Raw genomic sequence first — 15,102 nt, forward strand, 5'->3', positions numbered from 1 at the left:
TGTGCTTGCCTGCCTTTCCCCCCAGTGGATATCTATCTTTATCTCTTTTGTCTCCCCCCTTGATGCAGCCCTGCCGGCGGCGCAGTCTCCTATCAAACCCTTTAACTGCCATCCCCAGTGCAATAAGACGCTTTGCTTATTTCTCTCGCTGCCTGTTTCCACCTACCTACCTACATACACCCATGCTTTGCTGTAACTAACGAGACGGAGGTTAATAAGTAATAACAACATACGCAGCCTGTCCTTGTACATATATCTGCCTGCTCCCTGTCTATAGCCATCGCTGCCATCCCTGCCCTTCGATCTCGAGATCCATCCAGTAGCTAGTCAAGCAAGCTCCTCCATGATGAAAGAAGCTGGACAAAGAGAACTCGCCCTGCAGCACGCCACAGCCTTCTATCTGCTCCCGTCTGCAGGATATACGGAGTATCTATATATCAATAATGACCCGCCTGGCTAGTTAACTAGCTAGTTGGCGAACCAGGCCGGCGGTTTAGCTGCTTAGCTAGCTGGCTGGCTGGTTATTTAACTAACTAGCCTGTCGCTTCCCTTCACCCGCCGTCGCAAGTCGCAAACCGTGGCGCGCTACACGATACGAGACGACAAATTAATTTATAATAGCTTTGCCTCGTTAGAGCCCTGCAGCACTCGATTCTGGTCGTCGACGGGGTGGCTACAGCGTGACCGCGGACGGCGTCGTCGAGTTCTTTTTTTTTGCTGGCCGGACGGGATGCGAGGACGTCGGCTTCATCTTCGCCTCATCGTCGCATAACAAACAGCCAGCCAGCCAGCCAGCAGCACCGCGGCTTCAACTCCCCTTCTTCTCGCTGATGCCTCGAGCTCGCGCTCGCAGACCCTCGTCGTCCGGCTCTGGTCCTGGCTCTGGCAGGATGATACCGAACGGCAGCGCGGACGGGCATGTCTTCCATGTCGTCGTCCTGGTGAGTGTCGCATGCCCCCCCCCCCCCCGTCTCTGTACGAATTGCCATCTAGTTATATTGCTAACAGGATGTCTAGGGAGCATCGGGCGGACCGCGAGAAGATACAGCAACGGGCATGCTCGTCCGATCCACAGCTACAGACTGGGCCAGGGGCTCTGTCGTGGCCGTCGACGCCGGAACGCTGCTGTCAGCCATCATCCGCATCCTCGAGACCGACTCGCCCTCCGAGCTCGACACAGACTCTTCCCACGCCCGTACACACCTCCACGGACAGCGGAGGGTGGTCTCCTCGGGGCCCTTCGCCGGCCTGGAGCTGCCGTTTGTCTCCGCCGAGGCAAACGCAGCGTATATCTTCCGTGACATCCTCGCCGCAGTGCTCATCACACACCCGCATCTCGACCACGTATCCGGCCTGGCCATGAATACGCCCGCCGTCGAGGCCCAGTCGGGTCCCAAGACGGTCGCGGCGCTGCCCTCGACCATCGCGGCGTTAAAGAACCACCTCTTCAACGATATCACCTGGCCGAATCTGTCGGACGAAGACGGTGGTGCCGGACTGATCACGTACCAGCGGCTGGTGGACGGAGGAAATCAGCGTCTTGGGCGTGGTCCGGCAAAGGGATATGTGAGGGCTTGCGACGGGTTGATGATCAAATGTCTCGGTGTGAGCCACGGGAGGTGTAGGCAGCGGTACAATCCTGAGACAGAGAAGCATCATCGAGCTGAAAGCACAGTGTTTATGACTGATCCTGTACTGTTCCCGTCACGGCGGGTTTCGATCGACGCCTCCTCGTTACGGTAGGTCTACTACGGCTTTGTTTTGCTTTGCTTTGCTTTGCTTTGGTAGTTACGCGGATATGATACATCTAACATATGATACATCTAACTAACTAAACTTGTTACTGACAGGTCGTATTCTCCATCAACCCAAGCGCAGCAACTCTCTCTTAGCACAAACGGGAAGGATAGCTCGATATACGCGACGGTCGAGAGCTCGGCGTTCTTCATCCGGGATGATCTGACAGGCGCCGAAATTATCATCTTCGGAGACATAGAGCCGGACTCGATATCGCTGGAGCCTCGCAACGAGCGAGTCTGGGAAGCAGCTGCTCCGAAAATCAACGATGGCTGTCTGCGTGCGATATTCATCGAATGCTCATACACCGACGCTGTGGAAGACAGCGCTCTCTACGGCCATCTATGTCCTCGCCATCTGATTGCGGAACTCGAAGTGCTCGCCGGGAAAGTCCTTGATTCCCAAAAGCCTCACAAGGGAGACTCAAGAAAGAGGAAACGAGCATCTTCTTTTACCGGGCTTCCTCCCCCAGCGGCACCGGCAGCAGAGCAGTCCAACGCACCGCTCAGTCCAAAGTCAAAGGAAAACAAGTCGCCGTTTGCCGCTCCCTCAGCTCCCAAGACGAGGTCGGCCACGATAGCAGATTCCGCTACATCACGGCATAACACCCGCCAGTCCGCTGAGAGGGTAGAATTCCCTACGACCTACGCTCCCCAGCCACAGGGGAAAAGACATTCTCATTCCACTTCTTCTGCCGCCGGAGTCCCTGACCCAATGGCCATGGATACCACGACAGATTCACCTACAACTTCAGGCCCTCAGACCCGTTACCGCACATCAATAGGCGGAACTGCTCGCCCTCTACCTCTACAGGATCTAACAGTGTACATAATACATGTCAAAGATACCCTTACAGACGACGGTCCGCCCCGGGACCAGATTCTAGCTGAACTACGTCAGTTAGGTGAAGAAGCCGGTTTGGGATGCGAATTCCACGCTCCCTTGTCCGGTGAGGGAGTGTTCATCTAGAATGACCGGAAAGGATGGATATGAGATGATGTTTTTTTGCAACGACTCTCTCTTGGGATGTTTGGATGGCGTTGTTCTTTCTTTTTGAACCTTTTGCTGGTTTGCTTGCTTGGGTGGATGGTATGGAGGATAAAAAGATGGTATACGGCCCTTGCAGGTGATGATTGGACGGCATGTATGACCTTTTTTACTTTCTTTTCCCCCCTTTTGTTCATGTTACTACTTTGCTTCGCTTTGCGTTGCTTGCTTTGGTTACGATGCCCAGCATTGATGTTTGATATTCTTAGTTCATGTACCTCTTATGAAACGAGTAGTGTTAGGATAGTGAGACCCCGTGTTTAGACAGTATTATTACGAAGTATCTACTATTGCAAAAAAACGCAAATGGATATATTATGTGTATATGCCAAAGATTATTGAATGGATATCAAGAATAAGATGTATGATCAAGGAATCAATTTGTTTCAAGGCGCAAGATTCGCTCTCACTGGCCATGTCCCTGACTAGCTCTCTCGCGCTTCTCCAGCGCAAGATGGTGCAGGCTATTCATACAATGACATGCCTTGCTAGCTGACTCGCATGTCCCAGCGAGAGTAGACAGCCAACGAATAGCTAGGTCCGACTGGCTAATAATATCGTCCATTTCCATCGGTAAATGGGGCTCATCGAACGAAAGTTCCGTTATCAGTACACTACTGGCCTGCACTATGTAATGCAGTATACACCACCAGGGGGTCTTGCCATGTAGTTCGACGATATCGATGTTCAGCGGCAGAAGCTGCAGTATCTGTCTAGCAGCCGATATGCAACGCACAGCTGCATCGGAGTCCATCTGCCTTGACGCCTCAGATTGGTAAGGAATGGTTAGAATCAGTTCGGACGGATCACACAGAACAGGTTTGTTGATCAGTATCCTTGCGCTAAAGTAGCGGAGGTGCAGGTATGTTAGGCTCGTGGAGGGAGGAGCGCAGAGGTCTATGGATTGGACGGTGTATGGGAAGCCAGGGTCAATGCTTGCGTACCATTGGCTTAACTTGTTGTCTAAATCGCTTATCAGGCGCTGGGTATGTGCCCATGTATTATCGAGAGACTTCATGCCGTACAGCGAGGTTATAGCTTCGCTTACAATTTCATCTAGTCGGAGCCCGGTGATGAAATTGCTGGATGGGTATTCCTCGTCAAAGGAGTAGACGGCGGAGAGTTCCAGGTCTAATGTACTACCTAGGATATTGAAGTTGGCCAGAGGAAGAGGACTTCTGATAAAAGGTGGCTCAGTAGTTTGGAACGGCCTAATGTGAATTGGCTGACCTTGAAATTCAGATGGATATCCTGTGAGTATGCAGAGGAACTGCTCTAGAGATCGAAGTGAGTGCCAAACGCGAGCTTCAAGTTGCTTGGATTCTCCGGAGAGTTCAGGGGCAGTGGCTTGTACATTGAGAGATCGATTATACGCAAACTTCAGCGCAGTGGTGACTGATGTCCATGCTCTGGCAACGCCAAATTAGTACTTGAAAGACTGCAAGCAGCCATCACGGGGGGAAATCGGACGTTGAAATAGTTACCCTGTGATTTGATAAGTGGAAAGCTGATACACTCCCCTAATGGCGATAAGTTGTATCGGCTCTAACGAGGAATATGTGTCCGGATAGCCGCGGGGATCGACTATCCCCTGAGCCAAAGCCTGTGATCTGGCACAGTATATGCTATGGTCCTCTACTTCACCTGTCGGTATCTGTGTATAACGAGCCCACAAAGATCCGAGCGCAAGTACCATATTTAAGAGAGCCAGCCAGGGGTAAACGCCAAGCGGGTCGCTCCCGTTATGGTAGTAGGAATTATATCGAGACAGGAATCTTACCTTTGGAAGAACGGGGAAGAGAGGATGAACGGTGGTGAAGTAGGCATTTACCAGCAGATCAGCAACATCTTTTGGTGGTAAAGAAGTCAGATTATGCATCATGTCAAGCTGGGGGAGTTCAGCCTCGCCGGAGAAATAGTTGCATTTTTCATTGACATCGTCTATCTTCGCAGTTGTTTCCAACTTCCAGGACAAATCATATGAAGCCATGGACATAATATTCTCTGGTAACGCGGTGAATTTATTCTTAGTTGATCATAATAAACTGGTTATTTGAGGTGGATCTCTTACCTTCAGACATAAAATTCGGTAGTTGTAGCTTTACCAGAAGCATGCCCAGCCACCTAATAGTCGAGGTTTCGCCTACACATTCCACTGGCTTCCTACGCCCAGAATAAGCCCGTAGGGGAGAGGCGATTCCAAAGAGAACGGAATTTTCATCCTCAATAGTGTCTTCGGCTGATGGTGAGTTTTCGTCTGACATTGAGACGTCATCTTCAGCTACCGTAGAATTCTAAAGAAATTAGATTCAACAATCTGATCATGAAGTAGCCGTTGCTGTACATATATATACCTCGTGCAGTGCGTTTCTAATCGCCTGCTGTACGTCAGGACTTTGGCTAGGTATGAGTTTCGTGAGGAGTTTCTCGTACACGCTTATCTTCATGGACATCGTTTGTACATTTCTAGACCTCTTTTTTTAGAAAGAATATCAAGAATAAACAGTCGTAAGCGCATGGTATGGGGTATAGATGTAGCGAAAGAGTAGTAGCGAAAGTGCATAGGAGAGAGGGAGAAAACGGACCGTTTCAGCCTTTCTCGCTTTCCGTCTGCATATATGCATTCAACGCCCTGGTTCTTGCAACGAGAACAAATCGGATGTACACCATCGCATTTGGATTTGCGTTTTCGGCATGGTTCGCATGCATGGTTCACTCGATTCCGGTCTGGAGCCGGCGACTGCTGTGCCACTCCGTGTAGGCGGGGGATGGCTACTTTGCCCTCAGTGGGGGTTCCTACCGGGTTGCTTGCTAGCCGCGCGGCTGATGGAGAAGCAAAGGAGGAGGATGAAGCTGAAGCTGAAGCTGAAGCTGAAGATGAAGCCGTGAAGTTCTCAAGTTGACGTTGATATTGGGTCGAAGCTCTGGCTTGGCGGCGCGGACCGGGTGGTTGGGCCATCGATGGGCCAACTTTGTAGCCAAATTGTTGCCGTCGTGCTCTCTTGCACCCCTTTATCGTTTTTTTTTTTATCCTTTTATCTCTATCTCCCTGAGTTGCTCACCCTCACGCGATTCAACATCCAAGAATGATGGACCGGGCCAAACAGAGAAACGCACATGGAGACGGACGTGTAGCAGCTATATGTGCAGTAGCAGGAGAATGCCTGCTCCCTGACCAAAACAAGGCTACATCAGAGCAAAGCAATGCTTAGCCTTGCAGACCGCAAGACTAATGGTATCGATGCCTCACCTGGCTTAGCAGGTCAATGGAACATCCCCGTATTCCTTTCTTTTCCTGCTTCCAACCGATTCAGTCAGCTCCCGTGGGGTCGATTGGGCTCACACGGCTCTCGTTCGTATACGGCCAATGTGATGCGCAAATCCACACTGCATCTATCTCCATGTCGATAGGCCAGGGATCATCGTCTCGAACGAATTGGATTTCCTTCTGCAAGACCAAGGAGCAACATCACTACCATCCTTTGTTTATCGGGCGAATACCCACTACTACACTTCATGAAGACGTTTCTGAGAGGTAGTGCTGACACGGAGTACGCCTAGGATTGGCGTGTCTCATGGGCCCCTTGCTTCCTGCACCCCTGGCAGACTACAACATCGATAAATATGATGGTTCTTTGCTTGGGTTAAAACGGTTCTGACCCAACGCGGCCTCTTGCGGCCATATCTATCCATTCATCCGACCCCGAATTCCTTTTTCCGGATGGGCTTTCCACGGGATCTCGTGGCCGAAGTCCATCATGGGAGCAGCGACGATAGACGGTTGACTTGCCCAATGGATGGTGCACTGACCCCTTGGCTCCGTGTCCTTGCAAGAAGATAGGCAGCACGACCCAGTTCCATTGCACCCCCGCTAGAAAAGAGGTCGTGCCTCTTGCCGATAAGATAAAAGGTTCAATATCGTTTCTGTGGCCAGCCTCCATAGATAACGGCTGCAATTCCGCCATTTAACCTATACCCTCTAGACGCAAAGCTCCAGCCTCAGCCCTCAAAGTCTCGTTTGATAGTTATCCCTGTCGATGGGCCCCAATGTCGAAGAAGGTACTCATTGGCTAAAACTGACGTAGTTAAGCTCCTTCGACGTTGAATATCCTTGAAATCCGTGCCATCATGTGAGGGCTTTTAATTTTTTTTTTCTTTCAAGATGTCCGTTTCAGCTCTGTTCGACACCTCCGATTCTTGGATCCTTCCCCCATCTCGGGGTTTGGAACATCTGGTCCCACTAAACGATCGATTTCCAACGTTGCAGCCTTGCATCTGCCCCTCTGGGGTACATATCCTCACAGCAAGGGGGGGGGGGGGAGCAGGAAGAACGAATTCGTGTGATTTAGATTACCTTGAGTAGAGGCCAAGCCCATGCTCACTCTACCATGCCATGGATCTATAGATATCCAACGCCTTTTGCTGCTTTAGATTCGGAGCTTATCGTATTTCATATCCCCCGGACACTACGGAGTACCTTTCTTCGTATCGAGATGTCGTCGGATATCGCCTGGACGGCTTGTTTGGTTTGGTTGGCTCTGGACGCTTGATCCCCCAGCATTGGCAAGAAACCTGCATATGCGACTTGGCTTAAAGGGAAACATGGAAGAGAAGTGCTTAAGCCAGCCTCAAATCAGGATTGACATGATTTCAGGTCACGAGCAGCTGGGTAGTGACTTGGCAATGAAGCTCACACCGCTCTGCTGACACTCGGGGCATTGCTCTCTTCGCATCAAGATAGACAGCATGGTAGCAAAAAAAAAGGGTTGTTCAATGATCGTACCAAGATAAAATACAATATGGATGTGGAGAGGGGTATGTTTGTGTGGTGGGGTACGTAACAAACATGACAGACAGATATGATAAACTGTAGGCGGAATCTACAGTAATTAGAACCTCATACAAGATTTATCATATGTTGTCAATTGCATCGGCCGAGCCGTTCAACCTCGGGAGATCGAAGCTTGAGCTCCCCCACGATCTCTTCCCAGGCTCGTATCTGTAACACTTTCCCCTCGCTTGTTCCAGTAAGAGTAGCCGAGATGCTGTAACGGTTAGCTCCCAAATATAGAACGGAAAGAGGGCTTGATAACTACCCTGCATTGTGGGGGAGGATATATATAACTTGGTGATCTTACTCTGGATATTGGTCACTTCTCCACCATTTTCCATGGGACTCCTCGCCGAGCATGGTAGCGCTCACAAGGGTCCTGCTACCTTGCTCTGACGTACGGCCAAAGATGAGTTCAAACACAGCAACGAACATCCTCTCGTGCCATGCGTCGTACTCGCGACCTAAGCGGGAACGACAGAACCCCGGGCAGGCAGAGTTGACGATGACTCCCAGTGAGCCATCATCGCAGCGGGTTAAAGCAGCAATGCTTTTTGCGGTGTATTCGACAAGGACCTTCGATAATCGGTACTGAGAGTGCGCACGGAAGTTTTCCTCGCTATTCAAGTGTTGAAGGATGCTGTTCACTCCATCAGGCTGTAGCTCCCCTGCCTTTGCATGTCTGTAAGATCCGCTTGAGACAAAAGTGAGATGAGCGGGGGCTCCCGTTGCGGTATCACGGCTATCTCTTAGCTTTGGGAGTAACAGTAGCCCCAGCAGTGCGGTTGAAAGTGCGTTGACTTGAAGCGTCTCTTCCCATCCGTCTGGTGTCAGGGTATATTTCCTATGCATGACTCCAGCATTCAACAGTGCTATATCAAGCCGCGGGACTTCATTGTTAATTTTCTGCGCAAAAGATGTCACGCTTTGATAGCTGGCCATGTCCAGGGGCCATATTTGAATGTCAAAACTGGCGGAGCTGCTCGCATGCTTTGTACGTTGTTCAATAACTTTTTTCGCCTCATTGCCCCGTTCAATGCTACGGCAGGCAATTATCAATGAGGAAACCCCCAAATTTATATATTTTATGGCTGCTTCGAGTCCCAGGCCAGATGTACCGCCGGTGAGGAGGACTGTTTTCCCTTCAAGCGAGGCTGTTGGGTTGGCAGGCGGGAACAGTCGGCCTTGTATGAGCCGCCCGAATCCGACGAGAGACATTGTGCTCTGCAACGAACAACACTGGAAATCAGGGAGAGACTGCAGGACGATGAAGTGGCATTATCAGTATCTTCGCGAATGTTGGGTGTTTTTGACGATGTTGGCACAGAGTGACGTTGACGATGATGCGCGTCTAAGTTGAGCGGCGCAGTTGACTTTTCCTACTCTGACGCTCTCCTGAAATTTCTTTTTCCGGGGAGCAAAAAGAAGCTTTTGACAAGCCCTGGAGCAGTTCTCAGTTATCTTAGCGCAGTAAACTAGATATCTTCTTCTTCCCGGAGGAATAAGGGCGTTTTGGGGACCGGCTGTATTGGGGGATACTTCTTTAATGCCTCTTCTGATTTGGAGATTTTTAGCCTCTTGCTAGAGATTCCAAGGGCCCCCTGGTAATGATTCATCAGGATATAGCCTCTTTTTCTGCGAAAACCAATAAATAAAAAGTAGTGCTGAGCTCAGAACAGCAGTAGCACGCTGTTTCTATGTATATTTCTATGCTAATTCCTGGTCTCCTCTGGGAGAATATCCATCCCAATCTAAGCCTCCAGATCAGTATATGACCACAGTAGGAGATTAGTATCTGTAAGGGGACTTGGTTATCGTGGTGAGGTCATGATACTATGTATGTGGATAACTTTATAGAGAATAGTTTGTCAGTAACTCTATCCCCCTTTATAAATCTATGTTTATCCATTGATTTCTGGGCCTGTTCCTTTGTAATTGAGCCTCTAACGTAGGGTGAAGTATTCTTTCAACTAAGTGGAAGAATAGAAGGTTGCAATAGAGTCTGCGGCCTCCTTTTCCTTAGATGTGCCCCCGGAGGTGGTGTTTTTATGGCTGCCAATTCAGGAAGCGCCCTTGTCTAGTGATAGACAGCTCGTTCTGGGCTGCAAGTACCTGAACGCCCCTGGTCGTCTAGTTGGTTTAAGGCGCTCGGCTGTAATTGTTAACTCATGAAACCGAGAAATCGCTGGTTCGACTCCAGCCCAGGGGAGTTTCTTCGTTTTTTTGGCCCATTTTTTGTGTTGATGTTTTTTTTTCGCGCTCGCTTTGTGGACATGGATATAAAAGCGCGGCTAGCCGGCGGGTAAATGTATATTTACCCGACATGCACGTGATTTGCGGCTAATCTGCTTAGTAAGATGGCCAATCCAGCGATCCCCGAGAAGAAAAAAGGCGAGCGCAGGAAGAATGAGGAAGAGGACGCTGGAATGCGAGTAACAAGTGTAAAAAAGAGCATAAAATTCACCTGAGATACATTACTTACACTTGTGGGCGTCAGTTTTCAAGTGTAAACTACGTTGTGCGACGTCGCCGGCGACTGTTGCTGGAGAACTCCTTGGTGCCGGGCGGGAGGAAGGCCGCTCAAAGGGACGCCAAAGAAGGGCCCTTCAACAAAAACATCTCCTGATGGTCTAGTTGGTTTATGACATTCGGCTGTAACTGAAAAATTGTAACCGAAGGGTCCCTAGTTCGATTCTGGGTCAGGAGAGTTTTTTTTTTTGCTTTTTATTTTTTGGCCTTTTTTTTTCCACCCCATCAAAATTTCCCTAACAGCATAGAAGTCAACTAATCGTCCACTTACAGATGAATAATGTCGGTAGTTGGGCATTTATAAACACTTCCTGCGCTCGTGAGGACACATATGAAAGTACCTAGCCTATCGTAAAGTCCCTCCTTTCCCTGGGGCTCCTTGTTTTTGGTGCAGTTCCTTCGCCATATACATAGTGGTTAACCGATACACACCAAAAACCCCGGGCAAAATCCTACAGTCCCGATAATTAAGCTACAGATAAAGGAAAAAATAAAATAAAATAAAACTAGACTAAAAAGCAAGGAAATAAAAGGAGTGAAGGATAATAAAATAACGAAAATCGGACACATCAATATGCCATGTGGCGAGGAAGTTCCTTGTACCAAAGGTGTGCTGGCTTGTTGATAGAGCCACTGGCTGTAACATGCCTGGTAGGACAATCGTACAATCCGCCTCTCACATAAGTACTTACTCATAATTTTCGAGAGATCAACGAAATCGACGCAATGTATACATCCATAGCAGCAAGGAAGTGGTAAAAGTCATAATGAAACAATATTTTATGGGTATCTCATGACCTCGTGAGAGAAATGATTTATCGAATAGCGCAGGATGGCCCCCGGAATTCGGGCAGTAGCTGGTTGACAGAAAGTGATTGCTCCTCGCTGGCGTAGAAATCATGATGGAAACTGGGACGGGTGTATCATAGGCACATATTCTCCTGCGGGGTGTAACCCTTGAGTTCGGACCACTCGAAGGTGTACCGGCCTGGATCTGATACACGTAAACCGTCGGTAACCAGTATCCCCCGTCGTAATGGGCAATCAAATTATGCCGACCATCCCTGCTGTGTGTTCCAAGCAGGTTGTTGCTCTACCTCAGAGTACGGATGGTGATACTCTGGGTACTGGACAGTAGTCGCGGCAGGATAGCTCATCCGGGGATCTGTCTGCGGACAGGTACTAGGCGTCATGGTTGCATTGTTCACCGAAACCGGGGATGGAAGGCTGTTACAAGCTAGGGTACTCGCTTGGTGGCTGGAGTGCGTGGGAGAGTAGTTACCCGACACATTGTTGAAGCTGGTAGAGTCCAGTCCAGCCCGGTTATACTCAGGAGCAACATGTGTGAGGGCGGCTTCACCGTTCATAGGCCAAGATGCCTCCTCACGTCCAAATACCCGGAACGCTTCGTGTGCACCGTTGGTAGGCGAAGACTCGCATTTCACCAGGTCAGGCTCGGATGGGGTAGATATCGAGCACGAATCGCTGGACCGGGACCGGTCAAGCGCACAGCATGGCCTGATGGGGGAATTGTCGTGTTCTGGTGAATTTGGTCCCGACGATTCGTTTTTCCAGTACTTCGAAGCTGCCATCAGCTCGGCTTCTACGTTATGCGTAATATTCTGCTCCTCAGCTTGTTTGATAAGGCCGAGTCGGTCCAAGATCGCGTGGGTTAAGGGGTACCCATCCACGAGCTCGATGGGTTCGCCTGGAAAACACTTGTTGTTGATGCAATGTGTATATAACTGCTGAAGTGCCTTGACAACTAGAGCATGATGGGACTCCAGCATTTCAACGAAGCTATACAATGCCACAGACTAAGTTACTTGCAATGACGGCCGGTTGTTTCCTCCCAAGATGATTCCCCTCAAAATGGAAGTATATGAGACACCGTTCTCCTCACCCTCTGGAATATGCCTTGGTCTGTGTTGCCTTCCTCTCCCGGAACAGGCACGGATGGTTATACACAGCACATCGATAACATGGTTGGTTTCCGTCACACTGTAAACACGTTTTATATATCAGCGTCAATTAAGTATTCACAAAATAGTTGAGCTTGGACACAAAAAGCACAAAAGCAAAGCCACAGAAGCCAAAAGACATTGCTGGGTGGATATATATACCTTTGTCTTCTTCACCCTACATCGATCACAGGCTTTTAGAACGTGCTTCCGCTTCGTTCGTAAGATCTGATGGCGTTGATTCATGTCCAGGGGACGAGGGACATGTCCATAGTTGGGGATGGCTACCATGGCCCCGGGTATGGGCAACGACTCCGAGAGTCTGGATGAGACATGGAGTTTCGGATAGATTGGGTGTGGTTGCGGCATTGAGACGTAATCTAATCAACCAGACGGGGGAGGAGGAGGAGGAGGAATGTTTTACACGCCAGGAAATTGGGGTTGGAAGAGGTCAATTCCAAACAGTCAATAGTGTTATCAGGCGAAGGGTAACCAAAAATGAGAGCAAATAAATTTGTCCCCTATTTGAACAAAAGAAGGGGCTCGTGTGAGGTGAGTACGGAAATGGCTTGGTTGGAAATATGAAAGGGGAAGAGTGTCCTGTGATATAGTGAGGTTGATTTATGTTGTAGATGACAACCGATGTAGGAGGTAGATGCACTGCAAGTTTTTAAACATGCCTACCTATGGCTGTTTTCTGGAAACGATCGCCTCAAAAAGCCCCAAATAGTGGGGATGACGTGGAGAAACCCGTTCTCGTCACTCTTATGTACCGGAATGTTTTGTTTCCTCAATTTAAAGAAGCTCGACACCTCACACGGAAATAAAAAAGAAGTACCTTTGTAGCGGCTCGGAAATAGATAAAAAGGGGAGGGGGGGGAGGAGGCAAGGATACCCACTTAAGCTAGCTAACTAGCGGTCGTCCTTGTATGCATGGGGATGGTCTCCCATAAATGACATCCTTTTCCACGGGTCATTCCCGATCTCCACCGCAGCAGCTCTGATGGAAGGGTGACTTGGCTTGTACTAATTAGTGGAGAATTCCAGTACCGCAGCCACTTATAACGGGCCGACCCGGTTTCCACAATGGGAAGGGGGGGGTAATGTATGCATGGGAATGAAGCGAGGCGGGCGTGTAGCATAGAAAAGGTTGCCTAGGACTTTTGCTGACAAGGAAGTCTTGGGCAGCAACTTGGACAGCCGAGAGGATTTCAAAAGCTGCATCCTAAGGGCAATGGGAATAGCCGACGGATCAAAAAAGCAAACAATGGCTTAAAAAAAGAGGGCTCTATTTTCAACCGCTGTCGTTCTTTTTTTTTTTTTTTTTTTTTTTGCGTTTTTATTTTTTATTTTTTTAATATTGAGCCAGGGGGATATTTAGCTCGCAATTTCAGCTTGTATGAAAACCGAGGCTTACTAGCGACCTAATGGTTGGCAGGTTCCGTCCGTTCTGTCCCTCTGACTAGGGCCAGTCACACGACGACGGAAGAAAATCATGAGATTATCAGATCTGGTGCTCCGAAGTTGACTTCCAAGATAAACGCGATGGGAATGTTTCATCTGCAGGAAGTAGTTGATAATTCCCAGTTGGATTGGGAATGGGCGTTCCAATTTGAGTCGTGGCAGCAAGAAACGGCAGAGCGAGCAAGATCTGCCATTTTGCTTAGAAAAGAAAAGAAAGGAGGGAAGAAAAACAATCCTAGCATTTTTACATACGCAAACCGCGCCTGTAAGGTAAATAAATCGGTCATGGACTCCTGATAGCAGCTTTGACAGAGAGCGCAAAAGTCCAAGTTAAAATGATCCGTCTCTTCACGTGCGCCCATAAAATGGCAGAAATCGTGCCACCGTAACCTGTAACCCGATAGCTGGATTGACATAACCTCCTTTCTCGTATGGCCAATAAACGGAATAGGCCAGGGGTTGAGCGTAGTGAGGGGGTTGCAGAACTACGGTGTCCAGTACAACAGAGGGGTATGATTGTACTCTGCAGCGGCTGTGTCGTTTCTCGCTTTGTAACTAGTACCTAGATGTATCAGCGTCTCTTCTCGAGTGAGCCGCGTTCCAACAAGCAAATGCACTCGGTAGTCCCTTCTAGCCCCCTTGAGGACACGGCTGGAATTGCGTTGAGGCGGCAGTAGTGGGACCGTATCGGCCATGCAGCGTTCATGTCGGTGTTAGTGATGGCGTGTGATGGGCCTCATAGGCCGGAGGTACAGGGACAGGGCCCCTGATACATACAACGCCTTGGAGCGTATTTTTTTGTTTGGCGCTGGCAGTGCTTTGATGCAGGCTATGGTCATCGGTCGTCCGTGGACGGAGGTCGCAAGCGACGTCCTAATTGGGATCCTCGATAAACTGACAGGATCACGTGGTAAGAGATAAGATTAACCTCGAATCACGGGCCGCCCCGAGCTTAGATAAGCTTAAAACCACCTCGTAACAAAAAGTGATAGCTCACAGTCTATCCGCCTCCACCACACGACTCCCAAAAACGACGTCTGCGCGTAAACTGTCCTTTTTTTCATGTGCATGATAGTTATGTGCTATGTATGTCAATGATGTACGACATTGGCCGCGCATACGGTACTCTGACAGAAACCTGCTTTGTACCCACATGCTTCTTATTCCTTCATGGTATTTTTCTTCGTCCAATAAGCTCTTTGTTATTTCGAACCAGGATTGAGAGGATACCATCTAAACAGCTTGGTTGGCTTATTTGATACCAGCAGAACGACGAGATCTGCGTACTCTGTCTGTACATCCGATAATATCTCACATTTCCCCAGCTAATATTGATGTCCTGGATACGCGCCCGACGAAAAGCAATTCCATGATCACCTCGTTATATTGGTTCTGTAAAGGAACATATGCATGTTATTGACTCGCAACTTGTCTCCGTTAAAAATAGTGGTCTCACATACATATCTTGGCATG

At 49.1% G+C, this 15,102-nt stretch overlaps 3 protein-coding genes, 1 non-coding gene and 1 pseudogene across 5 annotated transcripts; 3 read left to right on the forward strand and 2 right to left on the reverse strand.

The window, feature by feature from the left end:
* Window positions 1-277: 277 nt before the first annotated feature.
* Window positions 278-2,766, forward strand: TRV_07137 (uncharacterized protein; the record flags this gene model as incomplete). The annotated part of the gene is made up of 4 exons (XM_003018774.1): window positions 278-455; window positions 646-941; window positions 1,018-1,739; window positions 1,851-2,766. Coding segments are annotated over 4 exons (2,112 nt in total), but the record flags the coding sequence as incomplete, so codon positions are not given.
* Window positions 2,767-3,250: 484 nt separating this feature from the next.
* Window positions 3,251-5,297, reverse strand: TRV_07138 (C6 transcription factor, putative; the record flags this gene model as incomplete). The annotated part of the gene is made up of 5 exons (XM_003018775.1): window positions 3,251-4,253; window positions 4,329-4,498; window positions 4,625-4,848; window positions 4,916-5,138; window positions 5,199-5,297. The coding sequence occupies 5 exons, from the start codon at window positions 5,295-5,297 to the stop codon at window positions 3,251-3,253; spliced, it is 1,719 nt and encodes a 572-aa protein (XP_003018821.1).
* A 2,681-nt stretch (window positions 5,298-7,978) lies between these two features.
* On the reverse strand, window positions 7,979-8,893 carry TRV_07139 (short-chain dehydrogenase/reductase family protein, putative; the record flags this gene model as incomplete). Its single annotated transcript, XM_003018776.1, has 1 exon — window positions 7,979-8,893. The coding sequence occupies one exon, from the start codon at window positions 8,891-8,893 to the stop codon at window positions 7,979-7,981; it is 915 nt and encodes a 304-aa protein (XP_003018822.1).
* A 901-nt stretch (window positions 8,894-9,794) lies between these two features.
* On the forward strand, window positions 9,795-9,884 carry TRV_07140. Its single transcript has one exon. It is a non-coding gene; the product is annotated as a tRNA-Tyr (tRNA).
* A 410-nt stretch (window positions 9,885-10,294) lies between these two features.
* On the forward strand, window positions 10,295-10,382 carry TRV_07141 (annotated as a pseudogene). The gene has a single exon. The product of its transcript is annotated as a tRNA-OTHER (tRNA).
* The last annotated feature ends 4,720 nt before the right edge of the window (window positions 10,383-15,102 follow it).

The sequence above is a fragment of the Trichophyton verrucosum genome, assembly GCF_000151505.1.
Source record: "Trichophyton verrucosum HKI 0517 chromosome Unknown contig00901_1.f1.exp, whole genome shotgun sequence".
In the NCBI taxonomy this organism is placed as follows: Eukaryota; Fungi; Ascomycota; class Eurotiomycetes; order Onygenales; family Arthrodermataceae; genus Trichophyton; species Trichophyton verrucosum.